Source organism: Quercus robur, chromosome 7 (assembly GCF_932294415.1).
Source record: "Quercus robur chromosome 7, dhQueRobu3.1, whole genome shotgun sequence".
Taxonomy (NCBI): Eukaryota; Viridiplantae; Streptophyta; class Magnoliopsida; order Fagales; family Fagaceae; genus Quercus; species Quercus robur.
In genome coordinates, this window is record NC_065540.1 from 15,952,713 (window position 1) to 15,977,020 (window position 24,308).

Below are 24,308 nucleotides of genomic sequence, written 5' to 3' on the forward strand. Positions count from 1 at the left end.
TGAAGGGGTGGAGAAAAGTGAAAACGTGGTCGTTTTGGTTTCTTCATTTTTATTTATTTTTTTTTAAGTGAAAATTTTGAGATAATTTTGTGTCAGACGACGTCGCTTTCTAGACTTCTAGTTAGTTGTTGTGTGTTTGTTGGAAACTCGAAAGAATGACATGACAATAGCGACTATTGGTGGCAAAAATTCTTAGAGTGCTCATCTGACTAGTAGGTCTTTGTTGGCATTTTATGAAGAATACGCTAGTTCTAACAGCGCCTTCACCGTGGAGCTCTCTGGTCTTGGATGCGCCACTACACTACGTTTTTTCAGACTTGTTGTGGAGTTGGGGTTATTATTACTTATTTTGACTGGTTTAGTAGCAGCATTTCAATACCGACACTTTTATTTATTTATTTAGATCCTCAATAAAATCTGTGTACACAACTTTTGTACCTGAATTTTTGCCAACTTTGATAATGTGAGTGATTGTATCTTGTAGTTGTAAGTGATAAAAAAAAAAATAGTGAATTTATATAAAAGTATCAAATAATTACTTATAGTCCGCAACAATACTTTTCAAAAAAAAAAAAAAAAGTCCACAACAATAGAGTTGTGACAAAACTTCTGACACATAAACTATTATCTTATAAGAACTCTTAGAATAATTCAATTGTAAAGTGCTTAAAATCCTATTAATTCATTTTGAGATGAGTGAATTAGTTTTTTGTCACATCATGAACATTTTAACATTGTCATTTTATTATCTATTTAAATGATTGATTATATGACAAAATTCAATTCTCTCATTTCAAAATAAACTGATGATAGAATTTTAGAAACACTATGTTTGGAGTTTACTGAAGTACTTAAGAGGCACAGAGATATTTGGAGTTTACTTAAGCACTCTAGACTCTAGAGGCATCCTCAAAGAGGATGTCTCGCTCATTCAAAACTGTTGAAAGTTACATGTTAAGAGGATCTAGACATTCATTTTGAATGATGCCGACAATCCATTATTGATAGATCTACTTATGTGATGAGATATCATTTGTTTTGAACAAGGTAAGGAACTACTACATTAAAGTTATGCTTGAGTGGATCGAATGGGGTTAACTCCGTTGCAGTATTTGATAATGAAATATTTGTAAGCTAAGAGCATGCTGCTGATTGTTCTTCTGGGTTAAATTTGATGTGGATACTGCGGCTACTCAAATGTGACCATATGGTTAAGAACAAATTGTTTACAGAAGAATCTATACTAACAGAAGAATCTATACCATCATTAAATTTGTACTCTTTGATTATCTCACACAACAATTTTGAGCTGTACTGAACACAGGTAGACGGCCAGGAATATATTGGCCAAAAGGTACAAGAAAAATGGGCGGAAATATACCTCAGAAACGCACTACATACAAGTTTACAAAATTGCATCAGTAGGCTTAAAACCAAAATTATGCACTCCAACACAATTTACACCTATCTTTTTCAAGACCATAAAATAACATTGCATAGAAATTGATTGGTACAGCACTTGCACGCTGAACCTCAGCTTTCATTCTTGAATAAATCATGACTCAATACTGATTTTCTGTGGGTATAGCACAGCTACAAACCGATGGATACATCTTCAATGGGAGGGTGATGAGTGGAATATTATACATGAATGTGGAGAAGAGAGAAAGAATAGACCCGATAAAAAAAAAAAAAAATTCTATTAACTATATTTGAGAGAATAAAATCTCTCAAAACCCTTTCAAGGTGATAACCAAAGCAGTGAAATGCTGCAGTACCATAACCTAGTGTTTTCAGCAGTCACTCCAACCATCTGAATCATCTTCATCACTTCCAGCAAATGCCTATTTCAAAAGCCACCTTTTTAATATAGTGCAAAAACATGTACACAAACACAATGAAAGAGAGAGAGAGAGAAAGAGACCTGGCGAATTGTTTTTGCTTTCTCCAAGATAGCAGCAACCTTCAGATTGGTTTTAGGACCATGAATGCTGGGTCTTGTTGGCACTGCAGGCTTCAAGTTGAAGGACTGACAAGGAAAAATTTTTCACTCAGTTCATATAATTGCATTAGGGGGAAAAAGGATGAGAGGGAGGGGTGTGATACAAAATATATACATAAGCCACCCGCCAAATCTAACCTTTGTTCGTATCTGTTCTAGCAATGAATCTCTTTCATCTACCTTTGGTTCAATTTGAGGCCGAACCCGTTCAGCTACCTTTCTCAACTGCAATAGGTTCAAATGTCATAAAGCAGGCACTTTCTAAGCAACAAAGGATCAGATTGTAAAAATAAAAAATAAAAACTTGGATACCAGAAAGCAATCATCACCTTGCTTTTGTCATGAGCAGCAACAGCATCAATGAGAGGACTTCGAGGACGAGGAATCTTAATTGCTGGATTTCCGTTTGGCTTTCCTTCTTCAGTGCCTGGTACTTGAGTAATTTCTCCATCTGAAGTCAACAAAGCCTGCTGAGGCTGTTCTGCTCCTATAGTTGGTGGCGGAATAGATGTCTCAAAAGGATTTTGTCGGACCCCTTCTGAATAATTTTGCAGAGAGGATTGAAGTGTTTTATCCTCTGACCCAATCTCTGGTTCTAATTGGTTGAGAGGCTTGATCTGTTTTTCTTGTGAAGATTCAGATTCATGTTTAGGAGTAGTGTATTCAATGGTAGGTATTGGTGAGAATGGGTTTGAACTAGATAGAGCTTTTTCTCCTTCTAAAGCAAGGAAACCATATTCAGGCCTTTCATTAGGTATTGCTGGTGATGTTAAGAATGGATTCAGGGTTTGCGTTCCCTCTAAAGATAGGCAATTGTGTTGACTATCAGCCTCACTATCCATGGTTGGCAATTGAAAAGAGAATGGAATTGGTTGTGCCAAATTACTCTCCACTTGTTCAGAAACTTGTTGAGAATTCTCATCTTCAACAGCTGTGATGGGCAAAAACGGGTTAGGAAGCTGCAAATTCCCTGTCTTGGATGCTGGAAATCCAAATTGAGCTTTCTCGTAATTGAATGGCTGTAACGGTGGAAACACATGCTGACTTGCCTCAACCAAATCTCTGTCAGAAGCAAGGGAAGCATTTTGAGCCTTCCCCATCCTCCATTGCATAGGAGGAAGAGGCGGTAATGGTGGCATCTCCTCCAGATTAACTTGAGCTGCCACAGGGAGTAGGCCAAAGCTAGGCAGGGCACACTGTAATGAATCCATTGCTTGCTTAGTACCATCAGGTTCCAGGCCGGCTGACTGTGGTAAGAATTCCGATGCTGAAAGTTGGCATGGAAGGTGTTCTGCACAAGATTCAGAAGGAGTGTCAAAGCATCTTTCCTGTAAGTGATTTGAAGATTGGGTCTGTTCACATCTCTCCTGATCTATGTGACTTGGAGATGGCAATTGTTCAGATTGAAGTTTTAAAGAGTTAGAAGTTGCTTCATCTTCTTGCAAACTTTCCACTTCAGCTTGATCAGCTTTGAACTGCAATGGCTTCTCTAAAGGAACTCCTGGCTCAGGGAGGTAGAAGGTAAGTGAAGACACCTCATCTTCATTATTCTCGAAAAGATGACTCTGATGGGGGGATTTTGATTCTGACTGTTCATTGCTTAGTACTAAATACGTTGGGGCTCTGGTGACATCATTGTCAGACAAACTGTTTTGGGTTTCTTTGCCCAGAGATGACTCATGAATATCATCAAACATTCTTAAATTGCAATGGTCAGAAGACAGCAATTTCAATGTGGTATCTCCAGGAGCAACTTCCAGTTGATTCACTTCTTTTTGTGTCATGGTTTCTGTAAGACATTCTGGAGAAGCTGCCTCATTAAATTCCAACCCTTTCTGATTGGAATCAGAAAATCCAGAAAGAGATTCTTCCAAATTTATATGATTCCCAGATGGAGAACAAGTTAGATCTGGAGATGTAGGAATAACATCATTGAGATCACCATCTGCACTGGAGACAGCAGCAGCTGACACAGATTCATCAGTTATAACTAGTTTAGTTACATCATCAAGATCACCATCTGCACTTGTGACAGCAGCAGCTGACACAGATTCATCAGTTATAACTGGTATAATTACATCATCGAGATCACCATCTGCACCGGTGACAGCAGCAGCAGCTAACACAGATTCATCAGTTATAACTAGTTTAGTTACATCATCAAGATCACCATCTGCACTTGTGACAGCAGCAGCTGACACAGATTCATCAGTTATAACTGGTTTAATTACATCATCGAGATCACCATCTGCACTGGTGACGGCAGCAGCTGACACAGGTTCATCAGTTATAACTGGTTTATTTACTACAGCATCTAAGTTTACATCATCCTTGTGGCACAGATAATTTGGATCATCAGATGGAAGTTCAAGAGGAACAACATCATCTTCCACAACCTCGACACTGCATGTGGGTGTACCTATTTCCTCACCATCTTCCCTAGACCCATCAATATCTGATTTCTTGTCAGAATATGGAACAACAAATTCTGCAGAAGCAAGTTTAAGTTCTGGAACATCATCCATTAAATCTAAAAATTCCTGCTCCTCAAAGTTGTGCGTCTTTTGAGTTTCAACCATAGGAGCTGAGTTGATTCCACTCACCATAAGAGCATCATCGGATTTGGAAACTATATCATCAGGCTCTATAAGATCTGAACAACAAGTAGGAGGTATCAAATCTGAACAAACTTCTTGTGGTGAGGCTGAGCAATGGAGCTGATTTTCTTTAGGTGAACTTGAATGAGGTGAAGCAATCTTTTCATCGGCAAGATTTTCAGAATATTCTTCATCAACAGATTCTGCTTGAAGTGCTTCATTAAGAGAAAAGTTGCTCCTTTCAATTTCCAAAGTTGGCTTTGAAACATCCGACAAATGCAGCAAAGCATCAGAAACAACATTTGGTTCTTCAACGTCCAGATGGCTTTCAACAGAACTTACCAAGCAAATATCATGAATATCCTGAGACAGAACACCAGAGACAACAGCTCTAGAATCAACTAGATTTGTCCCATTTTCATTGTCTGATAATTTGGAACCAATCTTAATAGAGTCAGAGGTTACTTCCTCTACTTCAGGACCCACCAATGTATCCAGTGACAAGTGTACTCCATGATCTGAAGGCAGTAGTACAGGTATGGAATCTGTAAGACATGAGCTACATGATGCTTCTCCAACATCAGGGATCTTGTCTTCCTCAATGCGTGTACCATTTGGCACTGAAAAATCATGAGATTTGGTTCCCTCCAACTCATCCATTAGCTGGCTGGATGGGATATCCACACTCTCTGCTGCACAAGTTTCGGAAGACGGAAACACCTTAGCCACTCCATCACCACCAGATGCTGTATGCTCAGCCAAACTGCTTAGTGTATCAGAGTCGGAAAAACTGGATCTATTATTCTTGAACGAACCATTCCCATAATCTGACACAGAGGAGTTTCCAAATGATTGAGAATCCGAAAATTGAGCTTGGAGCGCCAGATTTTCTTCATTTTCATCAGAATCTCTCCCATCTTTCTTAACACTGAAGAAGCCCTGGTCATTCTCAGGTCTATACTCATTTTCTGTTTCAATTTCTGACTCTATGGTGTTAAGGGCATCCATGTAATTGTCTATCTCACTGGCCAAATCATCAGAATTGTACCCATCTACACTGCCTTCAGTTCTGAGGTCTCCATCAACTGCCAATTCCTTTTCAACTGCTACCTTATCGAGGCTGGAAGAAGAAATGTAATTGATATCACCATCATTGCCTGGCTCAGACACTTGTACAAATTTTCCACCAATGACATCCCCGTTAAACTTCTCCATGTATGGTTCTGAAACTTCCTCCTGTGCATTAGGTGAGGAACATGCACTTTCCTTTCCTTGCGATGATTTCTTTACAGGACTCACAGTACTGATTTCAAGTATTTCAAGCCCTGATTCACTATAATTATCCATAGTCAATTTCACGGGTGAAGTGATAGATTTTTCATGAACCACCTCATGCTCAGCAGTATCAGTCTCCAGGAATTTCTCCATGTAACTTCTCCCAGTTTTTGAGTCAAATGGATATCCATTCAATTGCCTTTTCTTCAACTTCACAAGACGCGCAGGGTCACTAAAAGTATTCTCAATGCGTTCCTCCAGAAACAACTGATGCAATCTGCACTATTCCAAAACAATTTAAGTGACCAATAAACCAACTACACTTAAAAACTAGGAGACTAAACAAACAAAAGACAGCCAGAATGCATCAATATGAGACCAGAGCCCTCACTTGGCATGTGATGTGGATTGGACTTCAGGTGTTTCTCCATTTCTCCAGCGTGATCCTTTTTTCTGCAGAAATATAAGAAGAAATTACAACTCAAGCTTTGTAATTACAAAAAGTTTTTGTATACAGTGATGAGTTGCCATCAAGAAAAGAAGCTAATATGCTGATTCCAACACCAAAATTAAGATTACCACTACTGGCAAGGAAAAAGGATAGAATAACTAGCATTGTCAAGGAAAAATATGTTTCTTAGATGTGTAATTAACAAGAAACGGTTATAGGTGAAACAAATCTTAGTCAATCTTGCACAGCCTCTGTGAATCTCAACTTCCAAAAGGGAGAATCTAAAGGTTGAGTCAGAGGAATTTTTAAGGCCTCATCAAGAGTAAAGCTCAAAAGCATGTCAGCAAAGTGTGCGTGAGTAAACAGAAACATACTCAATGGTGACCTTAAAAATTTTGATCTCAGAGGAAATGTTTACATTACATGGATGGTCAGAGTTCTTTCAATCCAAGTGTGAGCTTTCATAGGAACTCAGGGCAAGATGAGATTATAGAGCCCAGTTCTTCATTTATGCTACACAAAGGACAAAATAGCAGAAGAGAATATGCTGACTTCCTTGCTATAGGCCCCAAGTAGGTTATCCCAGCCCAAAGTGAATTGGCATGAAAGGTTGGCCTTTAATAAGTAAAATCCAAGAAAGATTTAATAAAAAAAAAAAACAAAAACCCTATGCTTTGAATGAGATCTAGCTCAAGAGGCATTTCCTCCTTTCATAAATTGGTGAAGGGTGAGGTCATGGGTTCAAACCCACTAAGTGCTTGTATAACCTACCTATCAATAATTACTTAAAAAAAAAAAAAAACTACTAATCAATAATTAAATAACCCTAATCTGTGTCACATACTGGTAGATATCACCATGAATAGGTGGGTATCACATAAAACAAACCATAAATTTGTATTATCAGAAGATTGCCATGAGAAAAGCTCGTAATATGGTTATGATCTTTTCACTGCAATACCTTCACTTTGCGGTTTTTCTTTTCCCTCTGAACTTCTGTTGCTTTTCCAGAGGATGCTGCTTCCACTTTAAAGAAAGATGGATCAGTATAACGCTTTAAACACGCTCCAGCCCCCGCAACATCAAACCTATTAGAAGCCATCTAAACATATTAAAATTCCACATTTATAAAAACAAGTTAATTATAACTTTCTGTTAAAATCACTCAAGTCAATACCACCCCCCCCCCCCCCAAAAAAAAAAAAGTCAACAAATATTGTGCAATCATACTTGTCCAGCAAAAATAGCCGTGGAGGGCCCCGGCATTCTTCATAAGAGTCCATTACAAAGCGAGGTAAGTCCCCACGAGTTATCAGATTCTGTTCCGTACGCAGATTAGGATGCCAATCAACACCTGCGATAGAATTTGTATTTATCTCACAGTGCACCTTGATCACCCATTCTACCAGCTAATCTTTTTCAACATGAGAAGCCTTTGAAGTATTAAACTCAAAACTAAATAAAATTTTTGAAGAACCAAACAAACAAATACATGAGATGTGTTAGAATTATGGTTAATTGATTAAATTTATCATTTCCTATTAGCTTAAGCTTTTGGAAGAATTGATAATTTAAGATATGGTATCAGAGTAGGAAATCCTGAGTTCAATCCCTAGTTTTACCCTAACCTCTATTGTTGGGGCCTACTTATTAAGGATTAAATTCACCATTTATAATAGCTTAAGCTTTAGGGACAATCAATAATTAAACAAGATGGAAAATATATAAAAGTGCGGCTGATTACAACAAAAGCACATCTTTGGTTTAGTATAAGGATTAGAGATCAAATGCCACTGTACATATAAGGATCAAAATAAAATATATTTGCAACTTTACTTGCCAGAGTCCACACTACATAATCATGACAAAGACCCACGGGTACCATCACATGGACAATTTCCTAGGACAATATTGAACAATACTTTATTCCTATAAGAAACATATATAAGCATCTTTGATATATATTTAAATGCAGACAAATATGCATGCACTTTATGCTATTTTTTTTCTTTGTAGAGAGGATGGGAATTGATGGAAAAAGTTTCCAGGAACTAACAATTGGGGTCAGAACAATTGATTTTGAAGAGGAGAAAAAAGTGCATAGCATCTGTTTGCCATCAATACAAATGACACGTTAACCGTGTACAACATTACAGTAAAAGCAACAAATGAGGTCCAGTTAACGGTCATGTTTTTACTATCCTGTTCAAACTACACTTCTCTCATAAAAGCTTTGTGGGAAAAAAATCAAATGAAGACAAGAATTTAAGGAGTCATCTAACCTGCATTGGAAAAGAATAATGAATGACTTGTTTGGGATAGAAATTCCTTCTCAATTGAAGGAACTTCTGCCTCAAGCTGTTGAACACGAGCCATAAGACCATGTCCTCTTGCAGCTGTAGCCATTACTTCTTCATGCAAGTCATGGAATATCTCAGCAGCGAACCTTTAATGAACACAAAATAAAGAAAAATTTACAAATGGAAGAGAATCAAAATAGTGAGCTTGATTTTTTATTTTATTTTTTTTTTTTTGGGGTGGGGGGCGGTCAAAAAGTATATGATGTCTAGAGAGTTCATAGAATTTCTTTAAACAGGGATGGCTAACACTTTCCTCTTGATATTACTTAGCTCTCTAAGCATATTTTACAGAAAACTGAGCAACAAACATATGATGAAAGCTAATGGAGCTGAGAGGTTCAATTTTAGAAGTTCATATCAATGTCTTAACAATGAACAGGGTTTTTGGTAGCAAACCAAGAAAGGAAACCATGCCATATGGTTCTCATTCTTCAATATTTTCAAATCTTAACTTTAAAAATATCCTAAGAATTGCTTCAGTCTAGACTAAGCAACTAGAAATGTAAGTCTCTAGCACCAAAATAAGTTCTTATAAAAAGTAATTGAATGATAAAAACATAACAATAGCAAACATAACTTCGAAGGTCCAATTTCATTCACAAAAAAAGTATTGACGATAGGCTAGATTTCTTAGTAACAGTTGCTAAATTGATTTTAATCAACTTATGAATTTGTCATTAATCAAGTCAAGAATGCATATAACCCTGTTTAACCATATCCCAGAATAGTGGAAGTAAATTCCACATCTTTGTTAAGAGATTTTTTTTTTTTTTTTAATTTATAAGTGCACATCTTTGTTAAGAGACTTAAACAACAGCAAAACTTCCAACTCAAACACAAGAGATTGGGAACTGGGGATTTCAAACATTACAAGTCACAATTCACTCAGCAATGCCAATTTCAACACAAAATCTCATAAAATCACAATTCACTGACTTTCATACTCAAATTCCATACAAACTTTCCAAAATTCAACACATACACACATACACAACAATCACCATTATTAGAAAGTCAATAAAATTCAAATCTCACTCCATTCCACTAAATCCGATCATAAATTCAAATTAAAGACCGAAGGTTATAAAAATGCGTTTACAGTTACATCATCCAGAAACCCCAAATTTATAACCTTAACCACTATCAAAACAAATCCTATCGTAGTTAATAATAAATTAAAAAATGCTAGTTGGGAACCAAAAATCTAATGAAAAATCACGAACTATCTCAACAAATCGAAGAACCAACTCAACAACGCCAATTTCTACACAGAATCACATAAAATCAAAATTTATCAACTCTCAGTCTCAAATTTCAACCAAACTTCCCAAAATTCAACACACGCACACACACACAACAATCTCCATAATTAGAAAGTCGATAAAATTCAAAGCCTCACTCCATTCCACCCCATCAATCCGATCAAAAAATTCAAATCAAAAACCAAAAACATTCAAAACAACAACAAATTAACAGTAATAACTCACAATTTAACACTAAACTCATCCAGAATCCCCAAAATCAAACCCTACAAACTCAGCATTCTTCAATTCTCACCACAAAAAGACCAAGGGAGAGAGAGAGAGACTCACTCGGCGAGGTCACCAAGCTGGCGCAAGACACCGACGAGTCCAGCCATGGCAACACCTTCCAACAAAGCTTCTGGATCATCTCTATCAGCTGCTCTGTACAGCTCCGGATCCGCCAAACTGAACTCGCTCCGTACCTGATACCTCGTCAACGGCATTTTTCTCTTTCTCCGAGCTCCTAGTAGCAGTTGTTCCCAAATTCAAGCACCACAGAATCACAAACCCTAATTCTCAAGCACATATATAAGACCGTTTCTGTGATCTTCAATTCTACATTTCCACCAGAGAGAGAGAGAGAGAAAGAAGATGGGCAAAGAAATGAGTGAATATACGGTGGTCAGAGACGTGAAGAGAGAGAGAGAAAGAGAGAGAGTATAAAATGAAAGTTAAAAAAGATAATTTTTATTTCTATTTTGGTAGACAGGGAATTTTTGGAAGAGGAATGAAGCTGAATACGTATATATGAGTGGATGAAGTGTGTGTTGTATTCTTTTGCTCGGCGCGCACCGCGCCGCTTAGAGTGCGATGGACTTGTCAGGACTCATGATGCAATCTTTTACTACTTTTTACTGTGGAAGGGTATTTTCAGGTGGTCTATTGTTTACGGGTATATTTCTATTTTAGGCCCTGAGAGGGTCTGTTTGGTAAATAACAGTTTTTTATTTTTTTGAAAATAAGTTTAGGTGAAAAAGTGTGTGAAAATATAGGTAATGTTGTTTAAAAACTAAAAACATATGTTTGAACTCGCGTACCAAACAGAGTCTTAACTACCGTACGTAGGTGCTATTTCTTATGTTTCATTTTTAAAATTCCACCATGTAGATTTTTCCTTATGAGATGGAAATGTATTTTTTAGTTAAGTAGTCACATAATTAAATCTTAAGAGGGGAACCTAAAAAACAGTATCTAAAGTACTTTACCTAATGGCATGTTTGGCAGTTTAAAAAAATAAGGGGGAGTAGAGTAGAGGGAGGGAGAGTAATTCAATTATCTTGTTTGGAAGTTTTTTAAGGAAAGAGGGGAAGAGTTTGGAGGGGTTTGGAGGGGTTTCAATCACCTCTAAATCTAATCCCTCATTTTTAATTCCCCCAAATTGAAGAGATTTGGAGGGAGAGTAGAGTAGATAAATTATTGACTAGATAAATTTCCCAATTTACCCTTTCTAAATTAATAATAGACCAATGTTGCAAGTCCATTTTCAAACGGGAATAAATTTTTTTATTTTAATCATTTCCTCTCCTCTCCATTCTATTTTTTAAAACATCCAAACAAAAGGAAGGGCTAATTACTCCCTTCCTCTTTACTAATTTTAAAAACATCCAAATAAGGTGGAGGGGAATCATTCTCCTCTACTCCCCTCTACTCTCCTCCCTCCCTAAACTTCCAAACAAGTCATAAGTTTTGTCATTCTATTTTAAGGCTCTAATTTGCATTTGTAAATGTGTTAGAACTTAGCTAACTACTTGTTTGTTTGCTAATCAAATAAACTCAAATTCTCCTAAAAGTGGGAGGATTTATTTATTTATTTATTTATAATTCGAAAAGATGGAGGAAAGATGGGTTTGAATCTGTGAATATTTATGTTAGAAATACTAGGAAGTGACAATCAATTAAGCAACAAAGTTCTTAACGAGAGAGGGAATTGTATTTCCTTTTTGAAAATGGACATGACACTTGGTTTAGTACTCTTATACTCCTATGCACTTCCAAATCCAATGTACACGAGGAATGGAGTTTGGACCCCAAGCATTTTCTTTAAAAATAAATAAATAAAATATTAATAGTTTATGTTGTTTGAATTCCTTATTTTATAAATTCTCAAACACATTAAACAAAATTCAGTAAAAAAAATTAACAAAATACACCATGTTTCATTTCATTCTTTTATTGATTACATTCTTTTAAAAACTTTTAAACATAGTTTGAGGTAACCTTAAAAGCATGTTTAAGGTCAGTATTATTTATTAGATCAAGTTTAGCTCAAGCCACAATTAAACTAATTAGATAATCTATTTTAGTGTGCATGTGTAGAGACTAGAGAGAGAAAATTCCCTCTTAGAAATATAGGTTAAAAACCAATTATAAAGACCAAACACATTATAAGGACACGATTTTTAACGACCCAAGAATGATATTGAGTTCGTGTGTAATTGGCTCAAACAATATAATTTGTAGAGAGTGGGCTTGAAAGGCTTGCCCTTGGTCGCTGGGCAAGGGTCTGGTTCTGATTTAATGGGAGCTTATACAAAGGTAGGTTTAGCCTGAATAGCTAAGCCTTACATCGACGTGGCTTGAAAGGTTTGACTCCTCGGACTTAGTCCGAGGAGCATCACATTCTCACCATTCTTTTTTTTTTTTTAACCCCCCCTCTCTCTCAGCTCTTTTTCCCTTTTATACTAGTGTTTCCTTCACGTTCTCCATTTACGTGTCAGTTTTTCCTTTTTGGGCGTAATGACTCGTCCTATCAATCCATACATCAGAGTGGTTGGGAAAAGTTAAATAGCAAGGTCTGCGGTATGGGCTTGTCAAACGCAGGGCTCCACATTACGGTGTTGGATGCTTTCTTCCTTGTACTGCTCTTGTACTGAGTTTGTCATTTTCTTCGGGCGTTTTGTGAGGTGTTGAGCGTGAGATCGTCCTCGGCCATATCCTTGGGCTTTCAAGGAGTTTTCATTGCGCATCCTCGGCAGTAGGACTCCTCGGCCTGGGTTTTGGGCCCTTAACACAAAGTGAGCTGGGACCTCAGATTTCGGGCCCCACACACATAATGATAAATGTCACTAATAAAAAATATAAAGATAAAGTACATGTTTATCTATGGAATGTTTTTTAGTGGGAAGTGAATAGGAATTTTGAGAAAATATTTTGGAGAATGAAATCATTCTGTAATTCTTGTCATGGCTCAAAATTTGAAACAACCACCAATACAAGTGAGCATTGGTTTAATTCACTTAAAAATACTTCACAAAAGAAAATGGATTTTTTTTTTCCTTTATAAAATGGAAGTAAAGTGGTTTATATTGGATAAATAAGTACGTTCCTTAAAATCAAAGTTCAACAAGGTGGAGTACAAAACAAAACCATCACATGAGACCCCATTTCTTTAACTAGATCACAAGCCAATTGATTGATTTCACTAAGTAAACTTTATTAGTAAACAATCATATCAATTGATTAAAGTATAAGTTTTGTATGACTTGTTAATTTATTCGTATTACATTAAAACTATTCTATTTGCATAAGTTATCATCTCCAATGTTAGATTTAAAACAGAAAAATATTAAATATCTTGTAAGCAAAGCTTTTTGGAGAATTTCTTTAAACTCATTATATAACGTTTTAAAATCAATACCATGTATTGACTTGATTATTTAAATTATTTAAATAAATCAAATAATTCATTACATTAGATATATAATGTGATTAAAAAAACATATAAATAATTTTATGAATTATTACGAAATGGATTGAAAGAAATTTCTTCGTACCAATTTGAAGATAAAAGTTGTTCCTATCAATTATTAAGCATCAACCTGAAAACCTGAAGATCATTAGACAAATGCAGAGCAAAAACTGTGATTAATGATAATTTTTGTCATGTGTTTTTTTTTTTTTTTTTAAATCAAATTTTGTCATATGTGATATGTTGACTGTTTAGCTAGAGGAAACCGATATGGGACCTATATCAAAAAAAAAAAGGAAACCGATATGGGACCTAGTGTTATTGTGACCTACTTTGGTTCTACACTGTCATGGTTCCCATCTAGACAGTCATACGTGTTGTCTTTAATACAAATATGAAATATTGTTTGGGAATAAATCGATAATATATTATTATCTGTGATGAAAGTGGTATTTCAGCCAGGTGGGGCCCACAAATTATAGGACATGGGTATCACACGCACACACACTTTAAACAAACAAGCGCGTTCACATAGTAACAGTGCATCACGACAATGAAAACGACATGCGAAACCCACAAACGACTAGACAACTTACAAAGCTTTAAGGGTAACCTCCAATTTGGTGGACCCACTCCTACCATGGGCCCCAGTTTATTTTTAGTTTTGTTTTAACCTTTACTTGGTACCATATTAAAGGTATTACAATAAGGGTAAATTACGGTTTTAACTAATATTAGTCACGTTTAAAATTTTTTAAAACTGACTAATTTGTTCTCTAATTACTATGAGAGAGAAATAGAAAAAAAATGAGTAATATGATTTAGGGTTCAAGTTGGGTTCAAGAACCAAGTTGATCGGTTTTGAAAAAATCCTGAACTTGGTTGAAACTAGTTCAAATATAATAGACGTTAACTGTATTTTATTCCAAAAAATAATTAAAAATATGCTAAAATGCAAAATTAATCCTTTAACCCTTTTTTAGATTTTATTTCAGTCCTCTAACTTTACTTTTGTTCATTTTAGTCCTCTAAGTTTCAAATTTATTCAGTTAAAGTATTTTTGTTAACTTTTGTTAAAAAATTTTGAAAAAAAAATTTGGAAAATATTTTTCAATCATTAATTGAATTTTTTTGATTTAAAAAATTTGAAGAAAAATTTATAAAATTGAAAATTTAACCACAACATATTACAAAAGTTGATGGAAAAGCCTTAATTGAATAAACTTGAAAGTTATAACTAAAATTAACAAAAACAAAGTTAGAGAATTAAAATGAAATCTGAAAAAATTTAAAAGGTCAGTTTTGCATTTTACATTTAAAAATATATATAACTATACCTAATTTCAAAATTTATTAATTTATGTAATTATGAGTGATAAAATGCTTTCTGTTCACATAGATTTATCACTTTTCGTTGACAATTCACAATTATATAAATCTACATATTGTGAAATTATGTGCGAAAATAGTTGTGTGCATTGTGAGATCTTAGCTACATGGTAATCAACAAGAATTGAAAATTTACTGCAACAAGGTAATCATTTTCCGATCACTGTTTATGATATCACAAATGATTCCAATGCTTTTTAGATGCACCATACTCATACAGTTGACACTTTTTTCTTTTTCCCCTAATGCAAGGAAGCTTCACAAGCTTTCAAGTTTCAACTCAACTTTAACCGGTTCTTCCAATCTCATGAACTTCATTGATTTCGAGGAGCAAAAATATAAAGGGGTTGGTCTGGGTAGTTCGTTTAGTGGAGGTGAAGTTCTTTATGTTTTAGGTATCCTCGCTTTCTGATAACACCTTTTTAGTGGTCCTTTTTTTCCTGTGCCAGCTGAAGCTCTTTAATTTGATGCGGAAACTGATACGGTAGTTGGCTAACTTTTTGAGTGTGATATTTTTTTCTGTTTCGGTTCAGTCACCATCTTTAACTATCATCTCACGTGCCAAGAAAAATGTTACCCAGAAGAAAAAAATATATTACTGTTTTGCAAACTTATTTTTTTGGCAACTTAGGTGCGTGTTGGATAGAGATTAAAGCGTCTACGTTTTGGGAGAGACGGACGTGTTTCAGGTTTTTTTTTTTTTTTTCACGCGTTTCAGCTGGGGACAGAAGTTACTGTTTATACTGTGTGATCACTTTTTGTACTGTTTATATACTGTTTACCAGCTTTTCAACCAATTTTTTATTAAAAATGGATCTCATGGCATTATTCACACATTTAAAAATTATTTTGCTACAATATTTTCAGTTTTCAGCAAAAATAAGTTGTATCCAAATGGACCTTTAGTAAATGTTTAGATATAGCTGAAATGATATTTCAGCTGCGTCCAGTGTCTGTTAGTAAGTCCTGTGTACTGTTTATAGGACTAACAAAACTTTTTTGTCAGCAAAAATTTCATTAAAAATGGGTCTCAAGGCACTATTCACATATTTAAAAATTATTTTGCTACAGTGTTTTCAGTTTTTAGTTTTTTGTTTTCAACAATAAGCGGTTTCCAAACAGACTCTTATTTTACTATTTAACTTATTTTTGCTACTATTTATAGATCTCACTGCACTTTTTAGTACTATTCATAAGTCTTACTATACTATTTCAACTAATATTTACATTTATCTATAATACTTTCAGTAAAAAGTTTTTAGTTTCAACAAAATAAGTAGATCTTAAACAGATCCTAAGAATCACTATTTCTAGATAATTAGGGCTCGTTTAGTAATGTTGTTCTAGTAACATTATTTGTATTTTTTGAAAATATATGTGAGTGAAAAAGTGCTAAAAAATTTATGTAATATTGTTTAAAAACTAAAAATTATTGTTCAAAATCATATACCAAACGGCGCTTAATTTGTTCATAAGTGATTGAGTTATAACGAAAGCTTCTAAAGTTGTCAGAAAAATCTCTTGTAAAAATGTACCCGTGACATAGGCTGGTATGTATATTTTGTCTCTATTCAATTGGAGGGATCTATGTTTGGTTTAGACACTTTAGACTGTTCCGTTAGGTAAATCTGTTGTTATTAGAATCATTAAAGAAAAAAGAACAAAACAAAAAGACTAAAAAAATACAAAGTCTAAAGCAAGGATAAGGATTTTTCTTCATTTACTTTTTTATGACGCACAAAATTGTCAATAAATCAATCGTCCGGACTCGTAGTCATCATAAAATTTGAAGAGTGAAAATATATTTAGTGTGCATTGGTAAAGTGCCGGCCAAAAACCTTCTCAAGATTAAATAAAAAAACTCACAATAATCTCAATTAATTCAAAGAAGTTTAAGAGTTTGAGAATTGTATTTTTATGTACCTCGATACTGAGGTATCTTGGTGTTTATATAAGGATTTAGAATAACCATATTTAATGAATTGTGCCGATTTAGAGTAACCACTTTCATTTAAAATAAAAAATTATAATTAATTTTAAATAAGGTGACATCATATTCATTTTTAATTTCAATAACTACCTAGTTTTATCTTTTAATGAAAAGCATCAATCTCCCAAAATAAAGAATGGGGGCATACAAAGAATTGGGCATCCCATTTATACCTTGTCTAATAATATGAAGACATTTGTTAAAATGCATTTACAAGACTATAAATTATTATTATGGAAACTGTTTTATATCATACACATTGCGTTGACACTGACAGGTGAGGTACTGTTATGTATTGTTCTGGATGTTTTTTTTCTTTCCTAAGCCTTAACAACTTGGGTGTCACTATGTACGGTTACATGGCAAAGTATTATATTATATACATTATTGTATACATGTATCATTATAAAAACAAAAAGTCTTTTGCATCGAAAAAAAGAAATAATTAAAAATGGTTTTGGTGTGACTTGTATAATAACCTAGGCGTGGAAATAATCATGTAATCTTAGCTTTGAAGCTTTGGTTCATTGGTGGGGTGCTTTCAACTAAGGTGTAGTAGCCATCAAACCGTTTCCACAATTCTTAAGATTATCAAAGCCAACAACTACAAAGACAACGTGTTTGTTAATGCAGGAAAATATGATTCTATTATATTACAGGAAATCCAATATTTTATACAGCACATATTTTTTTCCGGCTAAGCAAAGTCACAGCCCATTACTGTCTTAACCTGCTATTAATGCATTAGTGGATGCTGTTGTGGAATAGTATTGTTCTGTTGGTGTGCCTTAAGCTAAGCTAAGATATATAAGATAAACACCACAGCTTCTGGTGCGCAAACCAACCATACCACATCGAGTGCAATTGTACTAGTGGGGTTTGTAATTGTATAGACTAGTCACGAAGGTAAAATTACTTGTCAATTGCCACAAGTCATTTTTCTTTTCCTCGTATCCTCTTTTCGACGTCAAAAAATATGCATTATCGTTCTCACAGTGTGTAGATTTTCATGGTTGCAATGTCATAAATTGTAAAAGAGATGTATATAATAGATATATTAACAATGAGTCTTGTCTTTTCAACCACATTTTTTTTTTTTTTTTGATATATAACTTTTGATAAGGGTAATTTTGTGGTTTTAATAAAGTCGTTCATATTAGGCAAAAGCGACGGTCCTAATGAACTCGTCAGCCTCATTTGCACGTTCGTGGCCCAACAACGATAGGATAAAGTCGACGGTTCCACTTCAAAACTGACGGCTGCACCTTGAGGACAACAAACACTTGAACAAGATGACTAGAATATATAGACGAGATATGAAGCTGACGGAGGGAAGCTGAAGAGGAAAAGCGAACCTTTGACGAGGTTGACATGGCCTCACTTGACCTCCACGCATGAGCATATAAGGAAATATCTTGTACCCCACGTTTAACTCTAATCAAGAGAGTCTCATAAGAAAAGGATCTCGTATGATACGCGAATTAAAGAAGATCTCTCCCACAAGGAAAGATCTTTTAAGCCAAAGAACGAATGTCAACCCCATGCTATTATAAAAACCCCAAGACCCTCACAAATCAAGGTACGCATAATTCCCCTAGCTTTGGCACTCTAGAGCGGTGAAAGTTCTCTAATTTAATATTCGGAGGGTCTTTAGCCGGTACCACACCGGTACTCTCCTAAGGTCTTCTTTGTTTTTGTTTCGCAGGTGTTGTCTTGAGCACATGAGAATCGTATGACTTACTAACAATTTTCGGCATTATCAGCTTTCATCAAACTAATGTTTTATGACATCATATTTCATGATATTAATGCAATATAGTATATCTATTCATACTGTGATGGCCATCACAGTATATATTCAAACTGATTATATATTATCAAGTTGAAATTTTAAAAATGAATATGTTTTCAAAATGATCATACATTAAGATGTAGAAATTTTGAGAACTTTTCAAAATTATTATACACCAATAGTTAGAACCTAGAAATATAATCAGGTGGATCTCACCCACGTATCTTGCCTAAAGAGTAATGCTTACAAGTTGCAACCAATTTTGCTACGCTTGTTTGCCATATATTTAAAATCTCATTTTTATTTTTGTTAGGGTACTTTTTTTTTTACACCTAATTTTATTTAAGTACCACTTGTTTATTTTCAAATACCACTAATAAGTTATTGGGTTTCCCAAATATTTTTTGCTCTATTATTATGTTAATCACAAATGTTTCATATCTCATTATCTAAATTGGGTCATAATATAAACTATCACAAAAAGCCCAAAAACTCATGTTTTATCCAATTTTATTATCATTATTTAGCTAAGCCCAAAACCGACCTTATGAACCCAATACACACATCATATTCTATTTAAAGCCCAAGAATACTTATACTTGGCAATATTTGAAAAACCTATGATTCAAGTCCATTGCAAAACAATTTTATCAATGGAATTCAAATCCATAATCAAAGCCTATGATTTAAACCCATGGCAATTTATTTATCCAAAACCCAATTCACATTGGCAGTATTTAAAATCCAATTTTCAATGGCAACATCAAAACCCAATTCTCATTGGCAATATCAAAGCCCAGTTCTCGCTGGTAATATTTAAAACCTAGTTTTCATTGGCAACATCAAAGCCCAATTCTCATTGGTAATATCAAAACTCAGTTCTCACTAGCAATATTTAAAACCCAATTCTCATTGGCAATATCAAAAGCCCAACTTACATTGGCACTATTAAAAGCCCAAGTTAATTACTTGGCACTATTTTATCAAAAGCCCAAGGTTATTAATACTTGACAAAATACTATATCATAATTATTTCATTTAAAAGTCCAATAATGAACAATACTTTAGATTCTTAAACCTATTACTATAATATTACAAGCTTATGGAATAAATTATCTATTCTCAAAACCCATGGCAATTATCTTATAAAAGCCCATGGAAAGTTATGTTATTTTTCTTAGACCCATGACATTTATTTATTGCATATCATATTATAAACTCACGTTCATTATCTATTTTACATCACAACATTCATAATATTTATTTCCAAAACTCATGGTAATTATTCATCCTACATGTCCATTATTATCTATAGAAAAACTCATGAGATTATCACATTATTCCATTATAGTGGTCATTACCATATTTATTTAAAACCCATGGATATTGCTTCTATTTAAAACCCATGGTAAATATTATTCTCAAGAAAATATTGGAGGTCATTATTTAAAAAGCCCCAAAGAAAATATCATTTACAAAGTAATCCATAGCAAAAATTCTGAGAAACTATACAAGTTGTTATTTAAAGCCCATGGAAATTAATACCCAAAATCTATCATAAATATTTATTAAAACTCGTAGATTCATTTTATTTCTACTAACAACTAAAGCCCATGAGAAGTAAAAAAAAAAAAAAATTCATGGCAAAGCATGTCTTTAATGCCCATTTTGTAGGCCCAAGAATCTCATGGAGTAGGGAACAAGCCCAAGCAAAGAAAGGGCCATGTGGCCCAACTAAAAGTGCTAAAATGGAGCAAAGCCCAACCCAAAAAGGTCCCCAACAAATCATAAATTTAAGCTGAAACAAGTTAGCCTAATCAAGTCCACCACCAGCAAAAGGTTCCTTCACACCTCTAGGAATGAACCAAGGGGCTGTCATGGCAGAATTCTAACACATTTTCTATTGAGAACAGTAGCTAATAACTATTCCTAGCAGCTAGGAAGCTGATTGGCAAAGAGGCATCATCATCTCCCTTAAGGTCCTATCTCTAGCAGAAGCTAGTGGGCAATAAATACCCTTCTTCTCCAAGTTTTAGTTACAACTCAAGGAAGCCATGACCAAGACTCATGAAATGCTCAACTAAATAGTTTATTTTATTACTAGAAATATATGTTACTAATTCATAAACCAAGCCCATGAATTCCTAAAGGGGAAAATTTAGGAACTAGCGGTTTGGAGGGCACTAGGGAAACCTCTAGCAGAAGCATGTGGGTGGCCTCAACACTTGACACTTGGCTTGGGGGTGTTAGAGCTCACTTCAATGCTTGAATCTTAGTGCAGCCAACCAAAATCCTCTCCTCATACCTACCCAGCCCTCATTGGCCCAACCAGCTCCAAGAATCCTAGCATTTAATAAGGGAATGTGCTAGATTTGGGTCATGTGTGACATTGCCCAAAGAGGCAAGATATTCCTTAAGCCAAATCACCCGTTTTAGGCCAAATCCAGGTTATTAATTCAGTTGTCCTGCTCCCCTGAACCAAACCTACGTTTTTTGGAATTTAGCTAATTAATGCTTACTCTAATCCTCTCTATAAAAGGCAAACCACTCCAACAAGAGATGGTATTTGATCTCGTGTAATAAATAAAACCAATGTCGGTCTTACCTAGCATAATTTTTGGCACAAACAATTATTAGTGACATAATAAAAGCTATGTAGTAGTTATTAAAAATTAATGCAAGTATCTAGATTTGATTGATCTTAGTTGTTCTTTCTAAACTTTTCCTTAAAAAAATGAATGTAATCAATATAGCATAGTTTGTTGTCACATTTAATGTAGTTATTTTGATTTATTATAATCAATATTAGTTTTTTAACCCCTTTCAAAATTGACAATGATATAAATATATGCATTCAAAATTACACATTTACCCGTGGGTTCCAGTTAGCTCAGCTGGTAAAATCTCTGATGGTTGTATAAAAGATCTGGGGTTCAATCTCCGCCTACTCCAAAAAACTAATTAGTGTTTTCGTCTGATGATAAAGAGCTTTTGTTGAGGACAATTTTTTCACACCACATGGCTTCATTTCATTGGCAACCCTGTCAACATTATTATGGATTTTGGGAAAATCTCTTCTAAAGCCCAAAAGAGCCTATATTTACACAAAAAAGGCGTTAAAGCCCATGGTTCAAGCTCATAGCACATCATCTCATTTCTGGTTTATGATTCAAGCTCATGAGTCTCATCGGGGGAATTTTGGAAGTTGTGGTTTGGAGGGCCAAGAAGTATGTTCAGTAAAACTCCAGTGGTTCAAAGTTACTAAAGGAAAGTATATTGCTTGGCATATCTTCCCCAATTCCCTGAACTCTGACGGGTTAATGTGCAATAGGTAACATTTGGTAAGCCTTTCATATCATATAACACTTAAAATGATAAAATTCCCCATGCTCTTTATATAAAAATTAATGTCCATCATATAATATAAGTTTTAAAATATAATTATATCATATTATTATTTTCATATAAATCAATTCCAAGCACATGGCTAAATATATATTAATATCTCATATCTAGTATTAAATGCTCTCTTTACTCTTCAAGATTTGGTTAAAATATAAAAAGACCATAATTACATCTCTAAAACTTCATCAAATATCAACCAACTAGTCTATTACTTACCAAAATTATATATGGATTAAACATATAATTTTTCCAAGAGAGGAAACTTAGCCAAAAACTTAACAGCTGCTCCAGCAGAAGCAGAAATAGCTTCTGCAAAAACTGCATAGCTCCAACACATTCTGCAGTAGCTCCAATTGTAGTACTAGAAACAAGAAGATCTCATAAAGATTATCTTGCCATTTTTAGCCAAACCATGAATTTAATGCTAAATATTTTTTCCTCCAAGTAAGATGTCATTTGGATGATATCATTCAGTTGTGATAGCTGTGATTAACAGCCGTTACCGCTATAACATTAGCCTTAAAGTTTCTAGCTTTCTTCTTTTGGTTAAAAAACAAAATCCCTCTAATGAAACCACTTATCTTGTCAAAGACTTTTCTTTATTTGCAAATTTTCCCTTCAACTAAGTTCTGATCTAGTTACATAGCTTGACTCTATGTAAAGAGGACCAAGCTACACACTAAAGGACAGTCCGATCTATCTCTCACTCACCCCATTATTCTGAAACTTCACTTTGCTGCCACATACACATTTTCATACTTCCCCATCTTTCTTGCAAAATCCCTCTTCATAGATAACAACACAACACACATATTACAACACACTATTATCTATTACCCATTTTTCCCACACTCCATTATTTTGAAAGTTCATCATTTTTGTTGCCCAAAAACACATCTTCATCTCATTCTTTATTTCTCATATAAAATCTCCCTTCTTAGAAAGCAACATAACCCATAACACAAATAATCTCATGTATTTACTATATTTAACTTTCATATTATCTATCTCACACTTCCATATATTTTACAAACACATTCCTCACAAAATTCCCATACATACTTCTCATATATCTTTAAACTCCATGTCTCACAAAGTATACATATACAAGATCCATGTCCAATAAAGTATCTACATATAATTCCTATACACATTACAAACACCATATCTCACAATATATATATATATATATATATTTCTTACCATCTCTACACATCTTAAAACATATCAAAATACTCTTCCAAGAACACATTACAAAAGCCCTTTCTCATGGAAGACATATGAACATCAATACTAAGGCCTTTCTCTTAAAAGGCACAAAAACTTCATATTAAAGTCATTCTCATTGAAGACATACCTTTCTAATACTTAAAGCTATTCTTATGAAAAGTACGAACTCACTCATGTTTGACTAAAAACTAAGGGCATTACATGGGGAAAATCATTTAAGTGCACAATTAAGGGGACAAACTTAACCAATCGATGCACACGGCTAGACATGCTCTCTCTCCCTCCGGTTGCACTTATTTTTCCCTTTCAAACATGAAGTCCCCATGAAAGAATTCATTTCACCATGTTGCTGAAATGTTAAAGTCCATTGGTGTTTTATGATTGGAGCTGTAAAGTTTGAAGGTTACTAAAATGCTAAGTCCACTGATGTTACGGCTGGAGCTGCAAAATATGAAGATAAATCATTATATTTTATCTTCAAATTTATATTATTAAATATATTTTATTCACTATCATTTTACCGTGGGATGCAAACTATTTTAATATCATCTCACTATTTAATGAACATGATCTCACTAATACTTCATTAATGAACATACATATTAATAAATCGATCTACCATTGTTGCACATATATTATTTAGACACGGACCATTGCTAGACATACCTTATTATGTTGAACATGAACCACAAACTGTAGTTGTATATGGACTATCAAACTCATCCCATTATTGGACATTTGATACCTAATTAATTATTTTCTAATATTGGACATCACTAAATATAAATAATAATAACATATCAACTCACCATTTAATCAAAACTA

The 24,308-nt window shown here is 34.4% G+C and overlaps 1 protein-coding gene across 1 annotated transcript; it reads right to left on the reverse strand.

Annotated features, from left to right (window-relative positions):
• Positions 1-1,424: 1,424 nt before the first annotated feature.
• LOC126692491 (SCAR-like protein 1) lies at positions 1,425-10,716 on the reverse strand. The gene is made up of 9 exons (XM_050388113.1): positions 10,278-10,716; positions 8,608-8,771; positions 7,556-7,679; positions 7,287-7,413; positions 6,266-6,327; positions 2,332-6,151; positions 2,141-2,227; positions 1,925-2,029; positions 1,425-1,844 (listed from the first exon to the last, which is right to left on the reverse strand). Exons 1-9 carry the CDS (start codon positions 10,430-10,432, stop codon positions 1,794-1,796), a joined length of 4,695 nt encoding a protein of 1,564 aa, XP_050244070.1. The 5' UTR covers positions 10,433-10,716; the 3' UTR covers positions 1,425-1,793.
• Positions 10,717-24,308: the final 13,592 nt, after the last annotated feature.

What these genes read in the sequence shown, in the direction of transcription:
- LOC126692491 (XM_050388113.1), bottom strand. Translation starts at nt 10,432, where the DNA reads ATGCCGTTGACGAGGTATCAGGTACGGAGCGAGTTCAGTTTGGCGGAT. An exon ending in CAATCCACATCACATGCCAA is followed by an intron (nt 6,152 to 6,265) that starts GTGAGGGCTCTG and finishes GGAATAGTGCAG; the next exon opens with ATTGCATCAGTTGTTTCTGG. An exon ending in CTGCTCATGACAAAAGCAAG is followed by an intron (nt 2,228 to 2,331) that starts GTGATGATTGCT and finishes AACCTATTGCAG; the next exon opens with TTGAGAAAGGTAGCTGAACG.